Source organism: Bombina bombina, chromosome 7, assembly GCF_027579735.1.
Source record: "Bombina bombina isolate aBomBom1 chromosome 7, aBomBom1.pri, whole genome shotgun sequence".
NCBI classification, from domain to species: domain Eukaryota; kingdom Metazoa; phylum Chordata; class Amphibia; order Anura; family Bombinatoridae; genus Bombina; species Bombina bombina.
Genome location: NC_069505.1, coordinates 53,584,502 through 53,608,150, shown reverse-complemented (window position 1 = coordinate 53,608,150; position 23,649 = coordinate 53,584,502). Strand labels below are relative to the sequence as shown.

At 37.1% G+C, this 23,649-nt stretch overlaps 2 protein-coding genes across 7 annotated transcripts in view; one reads left to right on the top strand and one right to left on the bottom strand.

Annotated features, from left to right (window-relative positions):
- Positions 1–23,649, top strand: part of LOC128665868 (pre-mRNA-processing factor 39) — a 727,810-nt gene that overhangs the window by 314,293 nt on the left and 389,868 nt on the right. The gene's annotated exons all lie outside the window — the stretch shown is intronic.
- MRPL49 (mitochondrial ribosomal protein L49) lies at positions 1,940–23,500 on the bottom strand. The gene is made up of 4 exons (XM_053720117.1): positions 23,350–23,500; positions 12,666–12,816; positions 3,031–3,155; positions 1,940–2,178 (listed from the first exon to the last, which is right to left on the bottom strand). The coding sequence occupies exons 1-4, from the start codon at positions 23,413–23,415 to the stop codon at positions 2,032–2,034; spliced, it is 489 nt and encodes a 162-aa protein (XP_053576092.1). The 5' UTR covers positions 23,416–23,500; the 3' UTR covers positions 1,940–2,031.

Here is a 23,649-nt window from a genome sequence, read left to right as displayed (position 1 = left end):
TAGGCACACTGAGCGGGTCCACGTCTGGATTCCCGCATCACACTTAGGGAGACTTCCCTAAGTGTCATAATTTGCATAAATAAAAAGCAAGAAGCGCTACTTGGTCCTCTTTGCATACCTTTAAAAAAAAAAAATCTTTTTTATGTTTTTGTCTTAGCTGAGCTTTCTTTTGGGAGAAAGGTGCGTCAAGCAGTGGTGCCCTCAATGTAGGTCTGTCTGCCTTTAGTTCTCCCTCCCTGTCCATTCTGTGTCCTCTCAGGCTTGGCTATTGGTTTCCCAAAAGTAATTGAATGGAATTGTGGACTCTCCATGCCATTGAAAAGAAAACAAAATTTTTGCTTTCCTGAAATTTGTTTCTTTACTGGCATGGAGAGTCCACGACCCACCGTTGTATAATTTTTTAAGGCTTTTATTTTCTTAACCTTCAGGCACCTCTATAATGTTCCTCTTTCCTTCGGCTGAATGACTGGGGAGTATTGGAAGTGGGAGGGATACTTAAGCTTTGTTGTCTTTGCCTCCTCCTGGTGGCCAGGAGTTGAATTTCCCAACAGTACTTGAATACAATTGTGGACTCTCCATGCCAGGAAAGAAAATAAATTTATCAAGTAAGCATAAATTTTGTTTTTCTAAGAGCCCCTGGTGCGTGGGAAAATTACTCCCCGTTGTAAGCGTATTTCACAGGTAAGTTTAACACTTTGTGTACATACTGTTCTAAAGGGCCTCTCAATGCAGTAGAATTGCATAATTAACAAGTTCATAATAAAGACAATGATTTAACACCTATTCTGAATTTTAAAAAAGCAGTAGATTTTTTTTCTCCCCCCCCCCGTATCATGTGACAGACATCAGCCAATCACAGACTAGTATACGTTTACCCTGTGAGCTTGTGCACATGCTCAGTAGGATCTTGTTCCCTATAAAGTGTGAATATAAAAAGACTGCAGAATTTGATAATGGAAGTAAATTTGAAAGTGTCTTAAAACTGCTGCTCTTTCTAAATCATAAATCTTTATTTTGACTTAAGTGTCCGTTTAAAGGGACACTAAACCCAAATTTTTTCTCTTTCATGTTTCAGGTAGAGAATTAAATTTTAAACAACTTTCCAATTTACTTCTATTATCTAATTTGCTTCAGTTATCCTTTGTTAAAGAAATGTCAATGCACATGGGTGAGCAAATCACACGAGGCATCTATGTGTGGCCACCAATCAGCTACTAAACCTTTCTAGATATGCTTTTCAGCAAAGTATTTCAAGAGAACAAAGCAAATTAGATAATAGAAGTAAATTAGAAAGTTGTTTAAAATTGCACGCTCTTTCTAAAGCATGAACAAAATTGTGTTTCACGTCCCTTTAAGGGTCCATCTCAGGTTTTTAAATATGTTGACTGTTCCTTTAACGCAAGAGAATTGGGGAGGACCTTGTAGTCTAGAGTTGTTGGTTTTCTTTTTTTAACATAAAATGTATCCTACTGCATATGTGTAACACCATGCACATTCAGAAAAAAAATTGACATTAATAAGCTGCATTATTAAAGGGACAGTCAACACCATAATTTTTTGTTGTTGCCGCAGCAGACTGCCCCCTTATTTCAGTTCTTTTGACAGATTTGCATTTTAGCCAATCAGAGCTGTCTCCATAGTAAATTCACGTGCATGAGCTCAGTTATCTTTATGAAACACGTGAACAACTATCAAAATGCATTTAGATTAGAGGCCTCCTTCAAGGTCTAAGAAATTAGCATATGAACCTCCTAGGTTTAGCTTTCAACTAAGAATACGAAGAGAACAAAGCAAAATTGCTGATAAAAGTAAATTGGAAAGTTGTTTAAAATTACATTCTCTATTTGAAACATGAAAGGTTTTTTTGGACTTGACTGTGTGGTGTTTATTACAACTTCCAATTTGTAATTAATATTCCTTTAAAAAAAACAAAGCACAATTTTAGTGGTAGTAGTAGTGAATATATTTTATTCATACAAGGCCAGAGATAATCAGACTTTTCAGACTACGTCTCATCTGATCAAGCTTGTATCAAAATCCTTTCTCTGCCAGCCAGGCTTGTAGCTCCTTGTCATAGTAACCTTTAATTCGAATTGTTCGGTTGACTTCGTTAACTTGGATTGGACGTTCCTTCCCTGTAAGCTGTGTCAGGAAAGCTTGGACATCAGCTGACAAAGCCTGCAGATAAGAGGAAAAATTAAATAGATGAGGGTTCTCACTGTACTGCAAATAAAAGTATAGGTTCGGCTATTTACATATTTCTCTTGTAAGGTGTATCCAGTCCACGGGTTCATCCATTACTTGTGGGATATTCTCCTTCCCAACAGGAAGCTGCAAGAGGACACCCACAGCAGAGCTGTCTATATAGCTCCTCCCCTAACTGCCACCCCCAGTCATTCTCTTGCAGCTCTCGACAAGATAGGAAGTACCATGAGATATGTGGTGACTTAGTGTTGTTTTACCTTCAATCAAAAGTTTATTTTTAAATGGTACCGGCGTTGTACTGTTTTACTCTAAATAATGAAAGTATATAGCAAAGTTGTTTTTAGAACAACATTTTGTACTCAAGATGTTTACTGTCCAGAATACGAAAACCCTTAGCCTGAAGATGGTGTTAGTATTGCAACATTCCAGGTAGAAAAACCCTGCATTGCTAATACATATGGTTCCAGGATCATTTATCTCAGAATGTCAGTTTTTAAAAGGGATGTTGTACACTAGATTTTTCCCCTTTCAGTGGGTTTTTCAGACTAACCTCATCAACAGTGCTAAAGTGGGAGCTTCAAAGTAAGTTTTTACATGGTTTTATACTGGATTTTTATATCCGTATCTGTGCATATTATTTTCAGTATTGTCAGTTAAATGCAAATTGTTGTATACTGTCCCTTTAAATATCTGAGTGTGTGTGTATACTTTATATTTTTTTTTTTGGGGGGGGGGGGGATGTAAGGATTAATATATATTCTCAGAAACATTTGAAAACTATGTATGTACGTAATGCAATGAGAAAAAAAAAAGGTTGAAACATACCCATATATCTCCTTCAATTTTGCGAATGACAGTCATTTGACGGTTGCCATGGGTGATATCTGTATACACAGGCACATTGTGCATTCGAGATCGTCTAATGATGTAGGGGAGATCAGGTGGTGGATCTAAGGAGGAAGAGGATATTAAATTGAACAGGTCAGATTTAGCTGATGGTGACCAGAAGGGAGGGTATCGTCAGGAGACACTCTATTATAAATAAGGAAACCCTTAACGACCATCAACGTACATGGTAGGTAGGCTCAGGAACCCCAAATGCACTACTGGGGAGCTAGCTGCTGATTGGTGGCTGCACGTATATGCCTTTTGTCATTGGCTCGCTTTGTGTTTAGCTAGCTCCCATCGGCACCCTCAACAAAGGATACCAAGAGAATGAAGCAAATGTGATAATAGAAGTATAATTGTGTTAATGTTATCTGTGAAAGCCAATTAGGGAGACATGTAGCAGGGTTAGCCTTGACAAATTTGCTGTGTGGGGGATAATACAATTATATTGTAAAATCTCAAGGTGTTTACTGTCCTGTCAAACTATATATATATAAACCTCTTAAAGCCTTTTCTACAGATGAGTAAAATAATTAATTATTTTGCTTATTGACAATCAAAAAAGGGAAATTCTTGTAATCGTGCCTGTTAGTGGTACTTGAGGACTGGAATTTTAAGCAGCAATCACTAATGCCAGAGGTTGTGAACATTCATGACTGTTGGGTAATAAACTAAGATGAAAATAGCAACATCTGAATGGGGGGATCCCTGACACACTTTGCAGTAGAAAAAACTGTGCATAAAAATAATATAAATATATATCTATCTATCCACCTAATTACCAGTCACTCTAAAAAGTGTACTACAACACAAGAGGGCGCTAACTGGTTAAACCCACGATGTGAATAACAAAGATATTGAAACAATTGATAATATGGACAATAATAAAAAACGTAAACCTGTAATGGATCAAGGACTCTCAAGTAACTATATATAATGCAAAAAAGTCCAATATGAAATAATAATAAGTCCTTCAGTATTTATCCAAATTCACTGTAGAATCACAGGGTATGATGTCCAAAAGATAAACTTCAGATATAAAGAAAGGGCAGCACTCTTCTTTCCTCCTTAACAGGTGTTCAATCTACAAAGACAAAGAGGCGCCAACATGCGTGTATCAGTAGATCACAAATAGCGGGACATCCATAAGTACAATGCACAGGGTACTCACATTTCGGTAGAGCACACCAATGTGCTTGTGGACACAAGCTGGTTATCTCACCTAACTGATCTTGGATACAGGAACTCAGCAATGCACGATCTGTTTGTTTGGTAGTGAAAGACTTGCGTAGGAACAAAAGGTGTCAAATAAAAATAAAACACTCCTATTCAAGTGAGACAAAGCAGTAATTTTGCAACACGTTTCTCGGCGCAGCGGCCGTTTCATGAGGCATAAATTAAATTACAGTTTACCCGGCTTTTATAGCTGCACACTACCAAACATTTGTCAGCTCCTCCCCTACTGGGAGTAAACTCGGCTACCAATCTCTGTCCCCCAAATAGTGGGTGTGTAAGTATCACAGAAAATGGAACAGAGTTCAATTGGCGGCAACATACAAAAAAATATATATATTGTGTGATAAAGTGGTTGGTGTAAGAAAATCTCTATAATGTCTTTGTGATATACAAATGATAATGATACTATCATAATAAAAACTCCTATGATCCCTCGTGAGATCTGACAATTCATGTGAAAAAATCTTTTACCAATCAGCTGTATGAGAGTAAAAATGCAACAGTGAGAATGTGAGCAAAATCCCTCGCCGATACCAATTACTGATACTTTTTTTTTTAATGTCATGTGACAGTTTACCAAGCACAATACAGACTAATGATTTAAGATTCCTTCTTTATAATTATAGAGGGCTGTAATTCGAAAGACATTATGAAATAATAAAACAGTTTTATTTGTCACAAAGTTAACTGAACATGTTTATAAATAAAAAATATTACAATAAAATATTACATTTAAAGGGGTGATGCAATTGGGTTGTAGGGCTGTTATATAACATCAATCTGACATTTGTATGGAGGTTCGACTCTAAGTTGAACAGTCTTTCACTTTTCACACTACTGCATGGGGCAGAAAGATATTTTTGGGCCATTTTAGCCAGAGCTGGAAATCTGTTTATTAACTGCCCAGTACTTCAGGGGTTTGTCTGAACGAGATACAGTGATCTCTCCTACAATAATACAAATAACAACAATTTGTGTTGGCAGAACAGTAGTAAACAATTTTTAGTTTAGTCTCCACTCCAGTTTAAAATGAAAAATGGGAACATGCAGTTTGAAAAAACGCCACAAGATAGCATATGGGTAGGAAGTGAAGGTATCGGTTTAAGTATCGGTGCATTTGCACGAGTACAAGTACTCATGCAAATACTTGGTATCGGTACATCCCTATATATACATATACACACACATATTTTGGAAGCTAAAAGAAGTGTATTGATTAATAAAATCTTATGTGGAAGTAAATATGTGAAACAAAAAAAGCCCTAATTGGCTTGAAATGTGAAAACTATATAAATAACCAATTCCTTAGGTTAGAAAGTTTTATATTAAATACAATACAAGAATGATAATAAAAATAATATAATAACCTAGCAAAAATTATAATTACTCAAATATAAATACCGATAATACTAATCAGTGAAAACTACCTACACGCAAATAAAGAGCACGAATATCATAAGTGTTGTGCTTACACGTAAATAAAGAGCACGAATATCATAAGTGTTGTGCTTACACGTAAATAAAGAGCACGAATATCATAAGTGTTCTGCTTATGAAATAATAATATAATTAATCTGCAGACAACTACGTGAAGTAAAGCAAGTTAATAATAAAGAATTGAGATAGATATATATATATATATATATATATATATATATATATATATATATATATATATATATATATATAGTGGAAATGATAATTGATAGCAGCAAGTGAATCATAGAACCGATCTAACAAAAATACCATGAAATTATTGAAAAGAAAAAATAATAAACTATTACTACGTAGCTGTTGATTTCCCACAACAAATATAGAATTAGGAAATCAACTAGCACCCAACTTTTTATTAAGACCATAAGTTTGATTGATAAATAAGTGTAGTATAATTGTAACAGCTATTGCTATATATTGTGAATATAAAATATTGTCATGGAAATTTTTTAATGGATTGAATAAATTTTCACTTTTTAATCAAGACCAGCGAGTGCCTACTTTTGTGGAGAAATATATATATATATATATATATATATATATATATATATATATATATATATATATATATGCGGTTTAGGATATTCTTAGATCAATTATCACTTCACTTCTATGAAGTCACACAAATGGGGAGGGTCAGTGCTAGCCAGACATGAACGATCAGGCTGGGATTTCCCTTGCTCACATTCTCACTGTTGCATTTGACATGACGTCACCATTTTTACTCTCATACAGCTGATCGGTAAAAGATTTTTTCACACGAATTGTCCCGATCTCACGAGGGATCATAGGAGTTTTTATTATGATAGTATCATTATCATTTGTATATCACAAAGACATTATAGAGATTTTCTTACACCAACCACTTTATCACACAATATATATATTTTTTTGTATGTTGCCGCCAATTGAACTCTGTTCCATTTTCTGTGATACTTACACACCCACTATTTGGGGGACAGAGATTGGTAGCCGAGTTTACTCCCAGTAGGGGAGGAGCTGACAAATGTTTGGTAGTGTGCGGCTATAAAAGCCGGGTAAACTGCAATTTAATTTATGCCTCATGAAACGGCTGCTGTGCCGAGAAACGTGTTGCAAAATTACTGCTTTGTCTCATTTGAATAGGAGTGTTTTAAGGTGTTTTATTTATCTGTTTTAATAAACATTTTTATTTGACACCTTTTGTTCACTACGTTCCTACATGAGTCTTTCACTACCAAACAAACGGATCGTGCATCGCTGAGTTCCTGTATCCAAGATCAGCTAGCTGGTTAGCTGAGATAACCAGCTTGTGTCCACAAGCACATTGGTGTGCTCTACCGAAATATTAGTACCCTGTGCATTGTACTTATGGATGTCCCGCTATTTGTGATCTACTGATACACACATGTTGGCGCCTCTTTGTCTTTGGACTGTTTTTGTAATTACCAGTCACCCATGTCTCAGTACAGATATTTATAGAGTGGGACAAACTCCTAGGATAATTATATCATAAGACAGGAACCCAAAAATCATGTCTGCCCTGGGAACATCTAGACAGTTGGCAAGTCTTTAATTTTTCAGATTGGCAACAGAAATCCTTTCGACTTTAGTAGGTTTTGTATACGATCCCAGACGAAGAATAAGGACAGTAAAGTCAAAAACAAACTTTCCCGATTCTGAGGTGTTTTTTTTTTTTAAAAAACAACTTTCTAAATTTATTTCGGTTATCAAAATTAGCTTTATTCTATTGATATCCTTCATTGAACGAGTAAAGGTAGGTAGGCTGATAGGAGCTTAGGAGTATGCATGTGTTGATGGCAGCAGTGTTTGCAACATTGTTTTTAGCAACGTTACATAGTTGCAAACCAGATGGCTAGATCCACGTGCACGCTCCTGAGCTATCCTAGGATTACTCTTTAACAAATTATACCAAGAGAACTAATCAGAATTAATAAAAGTAAATTGGAAAGTTGTTTAAAATTTACATGCTCTGTCCAATTTGTTACATTTTGACTTTACTAACCCTTTAACATATGTATTTAGCATATGACACTTTAAGGGAAAGGGTCTTACATGATGAATGGGAAATCATTTTATAATTCACTACTAGACGAGTGTGAAGTGCTGCTTATATGAAACATTTCAGGGTAAGACATTATTTGGCAGAATAGCAGGACAAGTCATTTAACCCCTTCACTACCAGGAGTTTCAGAGAAAAACTGGAGAATCATTAGCATTTTTGCCATCACTCAGTTTAAACAGAAATAGAGCCTGTTTTTTTTTTAAAATCATCTATGAAAACTATATAAGTTTTAAAGTAGTCAACCCAAGGTTCTGATTTAGGTCCATGTCGGTATCTTTGTCACTGTCTGACTGCCAAATACAATCATAAAAAACAAATAGTTTACGTTTGTGCAAACTCTGTTTCTCACTGAAATTATTTATGCACAACTATTGCAGTCATATGACAAATGGTTGTAAAGCTTCTCTGGGATCCCCGTTGTTCAGTAATAGCATTGGTTTTTTTCACAACTTTTCGGTCCCAAAAGGAGGAGGGTACCTTTCTTTCTATTCTGAAATTAAAATATCTAATTAAATTCCTGAAGGTCCCCACTTTCAAAATAGAGACCTGCATATCCCGATTCAGAAAGACTACATGAAGTTCCTTGGTTTTGGCTTAAGGCCTCTGAGTCTTATCTTGATGTCATTCTTGTGCAGGCACCATTCCTCAAAACCATACATTTGACAAAAGCTCCCTTTTTCTTCAAACTTAAGTTTCAATGGTTAATCATAGACTGTTTCCATGGGACTGTCTATGATAGAAGAAAGCAGGATCAAGCTGAAAATGTGTGCTAGTCTTCAGGATATTCCTCTTGCTACAGTAGCTTAATGCATGGATGTTGTGGGTCTGATAGTAGCCTTATACGCAGTTCCATTCATCTGAGAAATCTGCAGCAGTAGAAAGTTCTGACAGTCATAGTTGTGGTGGCCGACTAACCAGTCAGTTATCCAAGGGGCTCATTTTCTTCGGCCAGTCAAGATGGTAATTACTACAGCTGCCAGCAAATGGTGTTGGGGAGCTGTCTGAGGTTCTCTGAAGGCATAGAGGGTTTGGTCTCCTCAGGAGAAAAAGGTTATAGTCCATAATCTGGATCTCTATGTGATCTTCAGGACTTTACCAAGTTGGCCCAGCCTCAGTGTCACAGCAGAGGTGTAGATCAGTCATCAGAAGAACTTGGAGTTCTTTGATGAAGAAAGGGTCAGACCGTCTTACTCATCGGTGCCTGCACCGCAGGTGTGATCTCTGCATCAAGAGGTGTTGAACCAGATTGAGACGTTGCCAGAAATAGATCTCATGGCCTATCACTTGAATCACAAGCTTCCCTACTATTGTGCCAGGTCTTGGGATCCTCAAGCCAATTTGGTGGACGCCCTTGTGGTTACTTGGTCATTCAAACTGATGTACATCACCTGTATTGCCCCACCCTAATTCATGGTGGTCTCGTGGACTTCACTGCTCGGGTATTATAACCGACTTGATAATCTTTGTGGAATTTTTACCATCTAATGAAAGAAAACAAAATTAATGCTTACCTGATAAATTCATTTATTTTATGATGGTGAGAGTGCACAAGAAATGTCTTAGTTATTCTCTACATCTGGCAGTTTGACTTGTTTTTGCACTTCATTTATCCCACCTTGGTCCTTTCTTGCTTTTAAGATTTTCCCTTTTTACTTAGCCATATGTAGAACAGAGGTGTCACTTGGATAGTAGGAAGGACAAATGCTCTGGACTGGATGGGTGTTTTTGCCTCCTCTTAGCAGACAGGAAGTGTCACCATCATGAGAGAAATTAATTTAAAAAGATAATCATACTTTTTTTGTTGTTGTTTTTTAAAATATGTACCATTTTAGAAGATCTCATTTGAACAGATCTAGGTTTCTTACTGTACATCATTTTGGCTGTACCTATCTGACCCCTCCAATTTGAGACATCCAAGAGTACTATATTGTGCCTACTCATTTGTTCCACCAGGCAAACTGTAAAGGTCATGCCATATATACCCTTGCCACATGTGTTGGCCACTGAGATACAAATTTGTCAGTTGATAAATCTCTTGGTGCTTCCCCTTACTCTACCAAAGCAAAATATGCCATTGCAAGAGGCTGATCAACGAGCTGCTTTTCCTCACCAGGGAATTTCTTATGTTCTCAATCTGATGGAGTCATTTAGAAAGTGACAGTTTACTGTAAATTGGTCTCACCTTAATGTGTTTCCAATTACTTGTTAAATCAGCTGCAGAGTATAAAATGTATGGGAAATGGTTCCTTTAGGTTTGTTTTGTATATAAAAAGCTGTTTATTTGTTGAAAACACAACCCATTCAAATAAAGATAAGGATGTCTACTATTCCAAAAAACTAAATTTTCTATACCAAAATGCCCCCTTATTTTATCTGTCATTTCTCCAAACCACTGTCCTAATGCCGATTCTTCTTTACATGGCTTTTATTTAGAGAATACAAAAGTATGCATAGCTTCGGTATAGGTGGTGGTATTTAGAAGGTAAAGTAACCTATTTCAAATGGAAAAATAAAGGTAAAGGAGCTATTGGTAAACAAACTAGGAAAAGGGATAATTTCAGAACAAATTAAAGAATTTAACAGTAGAATATCCCTTTAATCCATGGTGATCACATCTTATAATGCCATAAAATGTTAATGAAACCTTTTTAAAGTAGGTGTTTTTTATTGCAGAAGTATATACATATATTTAACAGCAGTTAAACACTGCATAGTGAAAAAGTAGCATAAACATAAATATAAGAATTTAAAACTTGTGTTAGTAAACTACAGCATTTTGTTATTAGAGTTACTCCTGTGTGGATTTAAGCCTGACCTTCACACCTATTTGAGTTTGTTGGATATCTCGTTCCAAAACATGGGCATTAATATGGAATTACTCCCCCTTTGCTGCTACAACAGCTGCCACTCTTCTGGGAAGGTTTTCCACAATATTTTGGAGTGTGGGTACAAACTCCTACTGACATTCAGCCATAAGAGCATTTATGATATCAGGTACCAATATTCAAAAATGTCTGGCTCGCGGTTGGCATTCCAGTTCATCCCAAAAGGTGTTGAATGGGTCGAGGTTAGAGTTCTGTTCCTCCACATGAATCTCGTGTCGTATGTCTATATGCATCGTGCGCAGGGGCACAGTCATACTGGAATAAGAAAGGGCCTTCCCTAAACGGTTTGTTTAAAATGTATTTGTATCCTGTAGCATTAAGGTGACCCTTCACTGAAAATAAGGGACCTAGCCCAAACTGTGAAAAAACGCCTCAGACCATTTTGTCTCCTCTACTAAATTTTACCCTAGGCATTCTGGTAGGTAGTGCTCTCCTGGCACCCGCTACACCAATATTCTTCCATCAGACTACCAAATAGTGAAGCAGGATCCCTAACTCCGCACGTTTACACTGCTCCACTGATGGCCAAACTATGCTTGGCGTTGCACATGTAGATATGAGGCTTGTGTACAGCTGCTCGGCCATGTATCTCCCAGCACACAGTTCTTGTACTGATGTTGCTTTTAGAGGCAGTTTGGAACTCTGCAGTGAGTTATGCAACAGATTATAGGGATTTGTATGTGCCACGCGATTCAGCACTCTGGGAGTTTTCCTGGTCTACCGCTTTATGGCTGGGCTGCTGTTGCTCCTAAACACTTCACTATAGTAGCACTAACAGGTGACCGGGGCAGAAATTTCACAAACTGACTTAAGGCAAACGTGGCATCCTATGACAGTGCCACGTAACTGAGCTCTTTAGTAGAACCCACTGTACATCCAATGTTTGTCAATAGAGATTTCAGGGCTATGTGCTGAATTGTATGCACCTGTTAGCATTGGATGTGACAAACACCTGAACTCACCTAGTAGGTGTGTGCATATTTCTGGCTATACAGTGATTGTGCATTATTTTGCTCCAACCTCTTAAAGGGGGGGGAGGAGATACAGTTTTCTGAGATAACTTACAGGAAACTTAGGCAAGTAGGCTTGCTTAAATCTTGCTGTGCCTCTTTAATAAGTAGTTTGTATTTAATATATATATATTTACACTCCTGCTTTTGAAATAGAGATACCAAGAGAACAAAGAAAATTAATAACAGGAGTTAGTTAATTATAAAGTGGCTTAAAGGGACAGTAAAGTCACAAAAAAACTTTCATGATTTAAATAGGGCATGTAATTTTAAACAACTTTCCAATTTACTTTTATTACCAATTTTGCTTTGTTCTCTTGGTATTCTTAGTTGAAAGCTAAATCTAGGAGGTTCATGTGCTAATTTCTTAGACCTTGAAGACTGCCTCTAATCGGAAAGCATTTTGACAGTTTTTCACCACTAGAGGGCGTTAGTTCATGTGTTTCATATAGATAACATTGAGCTCTGGCACGTGAAGCTCCTAAGAGCAAGCACTGATTGGCTAAAAATGCAAGTCTGTCAAAAGAACTGAAATAAGGAGGCAGTTTGCAAAGGCTTAGATACAAGGTAATCACAGAGGTAAAAAGTATATTATTATAACTGTGTGTGTTATGCAAAGTTGGGGAAATGGTAATAAAGGGATTATCTACCTTTTTAAACAACAAAAATTCTGGCGTTTACTGTCCCTTTAAAATTGCTGCTCTATCTAAATCATGAAAGAAAAAAAAAATTGGGTTTCATGTCCCTTTAAAGCTGGCTGGTTAATAGGACAGGGTTACAACTGGCATGAAATATGAAAGCCAGGTACATCAGCAACAGAAGAAACAGTAATAGCTGTACAAGATGACAACCAGCAGTAATTACACAAATGCTTTATACTACCTCTGGGGGGTATCCAACCGGATGGCGTCTTTGACTGATGCTTTGGGGGCTCTGGAATACGGGTAGGAGGTATCAGGCGTTCCACAAAATGATACTCATCCTGGGATTCAACAATGCCTGGGTATTGAGAAGCTGAACTGCTGCATGGGCACTGTAATAGAAGGCAAAACATGGGGTGTGAAACAAAACCGCACTTACCAGCAAAGCTGCTCTAATTATTAGGATACTTCAGGGTTATTCCACTATAGTCTTGGAATGCTGGGGACAGACCAGAATTAAAACCAGAACTAGAATTGTAGGAATTATGGTTCCCAAGTTTTTTAACCCCTGTATTAGGCAATTAATACTACAGCTTTCTGTGCCATATTGCTTAAAGGGACAGTAAAGTCAAAATTAAACTTAAACTGTTTGGATAGCACATGCAATTTAAAGCAGCTTTCCATTTTACTTTTATTATCAATTTTACTTAGTTCATTTGGTATCCTTTAATAAAGAGTAATCTTAGGTGAGCTCAGGAACGGCCACATATCTTAAAGGGTAATTAAACCAAGTCCTTTTCTCTTGTAATTCAGATAGAGAATATGATTTTAAACAACTTTCCAATTTACTTTAATTTAATTTTTTAGTTCTCTTGATGTCCTTTGTTGAAAAATACACCTAGGTAGGCTTAGGAGCTGCTGATTGGTGGCTGCACATATGCCTCATGTTATTGGTTCACCCAATGCATTCAGCTTGCTTCGGGTTGTTCATTGCTGCTTCTTCAGCAAAGGATACCAAAAGAATGAATCAAATTAAAGAATGGAAGTAAATTGGAAAGTTGTTCAAACTTGTATTGTCTATCTGAATAATGGAATAAATGTTTTGGGTTTAATGTCCTAATAGCTCAAGACTCGCGCATTTGTTTACAGATGTTCCCATTTGGTTTGGGTCAGCTCATGGCAAGAGGTCTAACAGATGTAACTAGGATGTTTCAGTTCAGATCATTTAAAGGGACACTAAACCCACATTTTTTCTTTAATGATTCAGATAGAGAAGCAATTTTAAGCAACTTTCTAATTTACTCCTTCTTTGTTCTCTTGCTATCTTTATTTAAAAAGCAGGAATTTAAAGCTTAGGAGCCGGCCCATTTTTGTTTTAGAACCTGGGTTTGGTGCTTATTGGTTGGCTAAATGTAGTCACCAATCAGCAAGCGCTATCCAGGGTGCTAAACCTAAAATGGCCTGGCTCCAAAGCTTTATATTCCTGCTTTTTAAATAAAGATAGCAAGAGAACGAAGAAAAATTGATATTAGGCGTAAATTAGAAAGTTGCTTAAAATTGCTGCTCTAGCTAAATGATGAAAGAAAAAAAATGTGGGTTTAGTGCCCCTTTAAGAGAGTATTACGAGGGAGGCCTGATATTCTGGTCAGTCTCTTTCTTATGGTTAGTGATCCCCCAAGCTCCAGTCTGCAGAACCCACTAAAGTAAAGCACCCAAAGTAATCATAAAAATCTGGCCTGAGGCCTGGAGTTGCAAACCATGTTTCATTGTGTGCCTAGTTTTAATAAGACATTTTTTTGTGTTTATCAAGACTTTGGACAAAATGGTTTAAAAAGTTTTCAAGGTAGACTTTATCAGGATGTCCATCATTTGTCCATCAAGTTCTACAGATCCTATCCATACTGATCACTTCAGGTCACTACGGCACAATCTATTTTTCTATTTGTAGTTCTCCTTGGTCTGGCTACATCTTCAAGAGTCTTAGCATGGTCCCTGCCACCCCCTTAGAATTTCAGTGCTTTATAGCGTCCCTTTATCTTAATGGATTCCTGGCTAAAGGGACATACAACACCTGATAATTAGTCTGTAATAAATTAGCATACTAGCCAGCCACAAACCTTTTCTGAATACAATAATGCCTCGTTTGTGGCGACTGCATTTAATTGCCCGAGAACCACCCACCACTTGCCTGTTTGGAGAACCCAATCAGGACTTGTTACTGGTGTAAACGGGTTGCCGCTGTCACTTTAATAGTATCTAATCACATTTGCAGAGGGCGATTAGGGAGAGAGATGTGGCAGACTTAGGGGGCAATTTATCAAACTGAGGCGGAAAGGGGCGCACATGCGCGCCCCTGTCCGCCGCAGCTCGCCTATGGCGGGCTAAATTCAGCATTGCACACAAGCGCTATTTTGCGCCCTTGCACATCCAATCACGCACGGGCAGGAGCGGTCAATCTCCTGGTTGGACTAGACCATGGAGATTGAATTTCGCCACTTTAAAGGTGACAAAAGATTAGGGAAGCAGCGGTCTTATGACCGCTGCTTGTTAAATACGGCATGCAGGTTCTCTTGTCAGAACCTGCAGCCGCAGTGGGTCGAAAGGCTTGCGAAGCCTTTGATAAATCGACCCCTTAGGCTTGTCAAGTCTACAGCGTGCTTTTCTAATAATGAGAATTGGAAAACCCAAAATCCGTTAAAGGAACATAAAACACTTTTTTCCTTTCATGATCCATATAGAGCATGCAATAAATGTAGCTACCAATCAGCAAGCGCTACCCAGGGTGCTGAACCAAAAATGGGCCAGCTCCTAAGCTTAGATTCCTGCTTTTTCAAACAAAGATACCAAGAAAAGAAGAAAAATGAAAAATAGGAATAAATTAGAAAGTTGCTGCTCTATCTAAATCATGGAAGAAAAAATTTGGGTTTAGTGTCCCTTTTAAGGCACTGTCGGAGCAGTTGAAACACGTTAATAGTAAGAGGATGTCAAGTCAAAAAGACCTATTGTTTACTGATCTATCCAGAAGATCAGATTTATGCACCATTCTTCTGTAAAAGGACAGAATAGTGACCTTTATTTTTTATGACTATAGCTGTCCCTTACTAGGTATGGTGTGAAAAGCTTTGTGCATCCCATTGTGACATTCTTCTCAACTTGGGTAACTGTTGGCTATTGTGTGGGGTCCTTAAAAGTCCTAGTGGGTTTGTCTCTTCCAAAGCCATTAATAAATATAAAATATATATTATCTCTATAAATACAATGCTATTGGGGGTCAGAATTAGATGTTATGGCAGCTATGAATTGTGTCATAGTCAGGAAACTAACAACATTTACTATAGATGTGATGATGATCTTTAGACGGGCCACATTACTATTTGTCTTAATGCAAAGAGCTATACTCTCTCAACAATCAAGTAGAAAACATCTGATTCTACAATAGTCTGTTAGGGCCTGGTTCTGGTCACTGGGTTGCTATGTAACTTGTTCAGAGGAGGACTGCCTGGTATTTTGGGGCTGGACTGACCTTGCTAGGTGGGATCAGACTAATATACTTCAGGAAAATTCTCCTCTGTGCTAAGAATTGGGCTGCTAATTTGTCATGGAACATGCGACTGAGCTGTTTGTTTCTGGTTTGTATTTATTATATGACCCTGGGGAAGTCTCCCTAAGGTTGATGCAGAAAACCAGACGTGGACTCCTTGCCCAATGTGCTTAGAGGAATATGGCTGCACCTCACTGACGAGGCCCAAAGGAGGCCTAAACGATCGTATGGGGTTGCCGTTTTACTTGTTCATAGGAGGATTGCCTTGTATTTCGGCGCTGGACTGACCTTATTCGATGGGATCAGACTGACATACTTCAGAAATGTTCTCTGTGAAAAGTGCAAATGGTCTAAAAGAGGCTTCTTCTAGGTGGCAACTCGCCATAGAACAAGCTTCTGAGCTGTTGTGTTACTAGTAAAGTGCTTCTCTTTATCTATGCAAGGGACAGATATGTGCCAGGGTTAGGCTTGTGACACTACCATGTGCTCTTTTGAGACAATTTTATACTTAAATTACAGGAAAAGGAGCAAAATAAAATAATTAAACAATACTGCAAAGTTGTTTTACTATGTATAATTATGTTGTTTTTTTTTTGTACAATCTCCAAGTGTTTACTGTCCCTTAGAAGGGATATGATTAATTTATTTATGTAAAGACAGGATATATACCAACATTTAATACAATAGAGTTGCACAAGAAAAAACAATGCAATAGCATATAATCTGATTTTCAAATTATCAGTATTTTGTTCTGAGAAATTGCAAAAATTGTGTCTATTGCCCTGCCCACTGTATCAGGTGACAACCATCAGCCAATCACACTCATATACACTGTTAAAGCTGGCACGCGCTCATTTGTAGCTGGTGCCTCTGAAAGTGTGCATATAAAAAGACTGACCACCCACTTAATTTTTTTTTTTTTTTTGTGAACGTACGGTTTGACCTGTTCTCCAGTCAGCGCTCCAGCAACTAAAAAGGTGCCACACAGGTAGGGCGCCGATTGGAGAAAAGGTCATGGATTTTTAGAAGCACTGCTATATTAAAAATTAAGTTACATCTAAAGTCCCTGTAAAATGTCACTTAGATTCCGGACCTGATTTCAAAACATGTAAAGTTTACCATCACTCTTAAAGGATTACTTTCTGTTATAATTTTTAAGCCAAACAACTAACATATTGAAGTTAATAAACATTAATTAAAACCTACTGACCTATATTTTCTCCAAAACGAAGTTTCATAACGTTCTAAAAGTTATATATTTTATTCCCCGATGATGTCACGTTATCCTGCCCACTATTTTCAGCACTGCATGTTCAAAATACTTAAACCAATGAAATTGTGTTTAAAGCGCCATTTTGAAACCTAGGTATTGTAAACGGATTGGTACAGAGCAAAGGATAACCACGGAGTGGGTTTGGAAAACAATTAAATTTGCAGACAAGATTTCTGATATACGGTAGAGATATGTTAATGAAATGCTATTGATAAAAAGCGTATTTGGGGTAGTTAGTTAGTAACAGGCATAGAAAATATTTACTTACAGTGGCCCTTTAAGTACATTTTTTTTTTTTTTTTTTAAAAACAATACTGGCAGGAAATCCTTTTTTATTTTTACTAAAGATAATAAAAGTTTTTATGTATAGAAATATGTAGAATAACCTAAAAATGTAGAAGCCAGCACTAAAACTGCAGGAGCAGCAATGCACTACTGGTTTCTAACTGAGCACATGGTGAGCCAATGACAATCTGTGTGTGTGTATATATATATATAGCCACCAATCGGCAGCTAGAACCTAGGTTCTTTGCTGCTTCTGGGCTTTCCTAGATAAATCTATCAGCAAAGGATAACAAGAGAAGGAAGCAAATGAAAGAAGTAAATTGGAAAGTTGTATGTTCTGTCTAAATCATGAATGTCTAATTAGGACTTCACTGTACCATTAAATATAGTATAGTAGTTTATAATTCTGTACACTACTACTCATCTTATTCAAGTTAAAAAATAAATTGTTTAAAACTTTAATAAGTTAGTAGTTTTAATTTTAAAAATGTATTAACCCTTTTGTTGCATAGCTGCTGCTGGCTATATATTATACTTTTTCAGATGTTAACCAGTTGTTTACAGAGTCTTTTTGTTCTAAAGCTGCATTATATATATATATATATATATATATATATATATATATATATATATATATATATATATATATATATATATATATATATATATATATATATATATATATATATATATATATATATATAATTTTTTTAACCCTTTCCTACTTACATATACACACATACAGTACATATATACATCTTTAGCAATGTATCTGTATGTATCTATATGTTAAAGCCCTTTGGCTGCTTTTTGTTATTCTTTCTTTCTAACACCCGATTTCTCATATCTCCCTTATAACTTTTGTGTGCAATATTTTATTAAAATATTGTTTTAATAGACAGTGTTATTATAAGTGTACTTTGTAATGTATTGTTGATGTGTTTTGTGCAATTTTTTAGTTTTGCAAAACAAATAACCACAGTTCTGAAATCACGGTAATGATTCTAGTGTACATCTCGATTATGCTAGCGCAATCGCAATTTTGCTCAACTTTTAACATCAGCGTAATTAAAAAGAAGCGCAGACGATCATGAAAACCCTTGCGAAATTGTTTGCGCTCCACTTATAATCTAGCCCTAAATGTCACAAAGATGTTATACTGCTTGCTTGTGGCTATTTGAGTTGTGCATTGTGTGATGCTACTAATATCCTTTGCCCAGCGCCACAGGGTGAAGGAACCAAAGTCTCAGCGCCAATTACTAAGACTTTGATACGGTACCCTCCCGTGTCCACGCATCTTTACTGCCTGCCTTCCACACCATGAGTTCATTGAATCTACACTCTCGGTGTGACTGTGTCCGTTTACTAAACATGATGATAATATATTTAATTCCTTTGCCCACTGCCAGGGCAAGGTATCCAAAGTCTCAGCTCCAATTACTGAGACTGATACTGAATGCTCCTTTGTCCACACACTGTCGGCCTTCCACACCATGAGTTTATTGAATCTACACTCTCGGTGTGGCTGTTTTTGTCCGTTTACCAAACATGATAATATACTTGATTCCTTTGCCCACCTGCAGGGTGAGTGACCCAAAGTTTCAACTCCAATTACTGAGACTTTGATACTGTATGCTCCCGTGTCCACACATATAATATGCGGACTGCCTGCCTTCCACACCATGAGTTCATTGAATCTACACTCCTGGTGGGACTGTGTCTCTTTACCAAATCTGATAATATATTTAAATCCTTTGCCCACCGCCAGGGTGAGGGTTCCAACGTCTCAGCACCAATTACTGGGACTTTGATACTGTATGCTCCTGTGTCCACACCTTGACTTAACTGAAGCTACACTTTCGGTGTGACTGCTAACTAAACATGATATTACTTAATTCAATCCTATGCCCACCACCAGATGGAGAGACCCAAAGTCTCAGCGTCAATAATTACTGAGACTTTATCATGCTGCCTTTAATCCAACGGTGTGGATCCTTATGAAACAGCACACAGCTGTGTCCACGGAATGGACACACCACCGGATTATGTTCCTGCTGCTGCCCTACAACATCAAAAACATCATGCTGCCTTTAATCCAACGTTGTGGATCCTTAGAGAACAGAGCACGGCTGTGTCCATGGGACAGACACACCTTCGGATTATCACTGCCAAGGTGAGGGATTATGTTCCAATTACTGAGACTCTTAAGACTTCGTTATCTTTCTTCTTCCTTCCAAAAAATTAATTTTAACCTATCCTTCCTAACCCAGTAGCTAGCGCTATTAACCATCATTAAAATGGGCCAGTCTACTCCAGAATTTGTATTGTTTAAAAAGACAGATAATCCCTTTATTACCCAGTTTTGCATAACTAACCAAGTTATTTTAATATACTTTTTACCTATTTGATTACCTTGTACCTAAGCCTCTGCAGACTGCCCCCTTATTTCAGTTCTTTTGATAGACTTTCATTTTAACAGAGTGAGCACAATTTTATCTGACACGCATGAACTAATGCCTTCTAGATGTGAAAAACTGCCAAATACACTAATAAGAAGCAACCTTCAAGGGCTTAGAAATAAGCATATGAGCCTACCTAGGTTTAGCTTTCAACAAAGAAAATAAATATGATAAAAGTAAATTGGAAACTTGTTTAAAATTGCATACCCTATCTGAATCATGAAAATTTAACTTTGACTAGACTGTCCCTTTAACCCAAACTAACCTCTCTAAGGTAACACTAGTATTACTATCTCAAATTTTCTGTCATCTCTACTACTAACCCATCACCTTCCCTAACTGAGTGTGAGTACTAACCAACCACCAATTATTAACCTTACCCAAACAACAATTAATAACTAACTAAACCCTAACCAACCTACAAATAACCTTATACTCATACTAACTAGAAACTACTAAACAAAGACTATCTCCCTGTCTTATCCTGCAATCTAATAACCTATTTTTATTCATCCACAGATGGGGTCACTATTGATTTACCAAGCCCAATGGTTTCATTACTGGATGATGAGGCATTTGGATGGTACAAAAATTTTCGCCATACACATCTCTATCAAATATACTTCAGAAGATTCTTCCCTTATTTACCATCTGTCTTCAAATTATTTCCAAATTCAAAAAACAAAACAACAGCATCAAGACGACTTCACCAGGAGGAAGTTTACTCTTCTATAGGTGGTGTAGCCTTAGTCCCGGTAAGTTTAAATTACAATGTATTAGTAATAATCTTACTTTTCATTCTAATTCTCAAAATAATCCTTCCTATTACATTAATGCAATTGCTACTTATTTGAATTCATTCACCCACATTAACGTAAACCGTAACAAATAACAAACCATTACTAATTTCTACAACTCCTTCATCTCATCATTCTCCTCTTACAAACTCGTACTAAAACCTTGACTAACCTACATACCTCCTAATCACAATAGGACATACTTATTAATTTACCAACTCGGTTTGTTTGTGACATTGTGTGTGAATGTATACAAATTTATGTGTGCAAAATAGTGATATGAGTGTTGTGTGTCTAGAGAAGAGAATGTTGATTGGGCACGTGAGTGTGTGCGGTGAGTAAATATGGTTGTTGGTTGACGCAATACCATGGTGGTTCTAACAGTGCAATAGTAAAACCACATTTTGCTATTTTACCAAGATAAATCATGCTTGATTTGTCAGGAAGGTTTCTAGGTTGTAGCACACATTTGTCTCTTGTGATTGGCTGCCTAGATGTGTTCAGCAACAATTAGAATTCCCAGGTTGAACATTGCTGATCCATCAGCAAAGGATATCAAGAGAATTAAGCAAATGTAATAAAAAGAAAATGGGAAAGTTGTTTAACCCTTTTGCTGCTAAGCCTTTTTTTTTTACACTCAAGTGCTGAGCCAATTTTAAACTTATTTGGCAACCTACATTTAAACCCTATTCTAAATCAATTTTCAGAGAGTGACCTACACAAATTATATATTGAGTTTTTTCAGCAGGCCCAGCAGATTCACAATATGCCTTTATATTTATAATTCTTGGCATGTTAGCTGCGACAAAACTAAAATATATGTATAATGTTAGCTTAGATTTTAGCAAATAATATTGAAAATAGCCCTGTGATCACCTTACTAAATTGTCTCCAAGGGAAACAATATGTAGAATAGGGGCTCATACAGGCTTTTGGGGGTTCTAATATAGATTAGAGAGGCCCCATTATGCAGTACAAAATTAAAAGAACCTTTTTCCTTGCAACTTTATTAGGGGTCTCAACATACTAGTTTTTTTTGCTTGAGTATATAAACTATAATCCCTGTGAGTGTTTTCACTTTTAAAAGATTTTTCTTTTACTGCTCCTAGACATTATTTGAAAGAGCAGGTGATTCTCTTTCAGATGAGGGGTCCTGTAGGTTCGTAGCGGCTAAGGGAGCTGAGAAAGAGGGGTTTGAAGACCATCTTCTATCCAGCTCCCTAGCAGCTACACTGAGCTTCTTGGCTCAGCCCCTTTGTGATGATACCAGGTGCATGCATGGTGACGTCACCGGCATTCCCATGAAGCCTGGGAGTGCCACAGACTAGGCTACCGATCCCCAAACTGTAGTGCTGGGGATTGCTAAAAACAGTGTTTTAACAGCGATCTCCCTTCATGACGAAAAGCCATTGTTATGCGCATGACCAACATAGTTAGTCATGCACATTGAAGGGGTTAAATTTGTATGTCGTATCTGAAGAATCATAAAACAAATTGGATTTCACTATGAAGCCCAAATATTTTGTTTCATGATTCAGATAGAGCATTTGTAATCTACTTTTCATTTTATTTCTATTATCAATGTTGCTTCATTATCTTGCTATTAGGGATGCACCGAAATTTCGGCTGCAGAAACGTTTCGGCCGAAAATGACATTTTTGGCTATTTCGGTTTTTTATTTTGTGTAAAATTATTGTGTAGCATATTTCAAATTTGATGCTAGTCTAGAGCTGCTATTTGAGTTAATTTCTTGACTTACTGTTTCTCATATAATACATTTTCTAGGACTATACTTTTCAACAAAGGATAACGAGAAATAAGTACATTAGATAAAATAAGTAAATTTTAAAGTCGCTTTAAAGGGCAAGCTCTACCTAAATAAAAAAATAAAAAAGTGTTTCATGTCTGTCTAAGTAGGGACACTTTTGGTATAGTAAGATACTAGTTATTGTACCTTTAAAGGGATTTTAAACCCCGTTTTTTATGATTCAGATAGAGCATGCAATTATAAGCAACTTTTTTATTTTTACTCCTTTTTTTTTCTCTTGGTACCTTTATTTTAAAAAGCAGGAATGTAAGCTTAGGAGCTGGTCCATTTTTGGTCCAGCACCCTGAGTAGCGCTTTCCGATTGGTGGCTAGCCACCAATCGGCAAGAGTTACCCAGGTCCTGAACCAAAAAATAGGCCAGCTCCTAAGCTTACATTCCTGCTTTTCACATAAATATACGAAGAAAAACAAAGACAAAATGATAATAGGAGTAAATTAGAGAATGCATGTTTTAGCTTCTTTCTATCTGAATCATGAAAGAAAATGTGGGTTTCATATCCCTTAAAGAGACACTAAACCCATTTTTTTTTTTATTTCCTGATTCAGATAGAGCATGCAGTTCAGCAGTTTTCTAATTTACTCCTATTAATTTTTCTTCGTTCTCTTATCTTTATTTAAAAAGCAGGAACCCTTTAATAGTAATAGACCATCATCTGCATTTACCTACTATAGAGCAATGCAAACCTCACATGCTATATAGTCTGTAGGACAAACTGTCTGTGACTGAACCCTTATCACTTACTTGCTGCAGCCTAATACCAGCTCGCAAAATCCCAAATCCTGCCCTTCTCAACATGGGGGCAGCCATCTTGCAACTCGCAACGCTTGCAGGACTTCCGGTGAATTGGGTGCACTAAGATGTCAAACAAGCGCTTCCTCGAGAGCGCCATTCATCCTTTCCAAAAGTAGGCGTAACGCGTGCACGAACACATGTTCATTATTCAACCAGTTGCATTCCATTGTACCTCACCTGGAAAACAGGGAGTACCAAAATGTCCGCACGCAAGATACGCATGCTCCCTGTTCTCTTCAGTGGACGCGC

Bases quoted from the DNA above. Each gene is read 5' to 3' on its own strand.
- MRPL49 (XM_053720117.1), bottom strand. From the start codon at position 23,415: ATGGCTGCCCCCATGTTGAGAAGGGCAGGATTTGGGATTTTGCGAGCT. The intron at 12,817-23,349 runs GTAAGTGATAAG...CTTCTATTACAG, and splicing joins CTGGTATTAGGCTGCAGCAA to TGCCCATGCAGCAGTTCAGC. The intron at 3,156-12,665 runs GTAGTATAAAGC...CTTCCTCCTTAG, and splicing joins CGGTTGGATACCCCCCAGAG to ATCCACCACCTGATCTCCCC.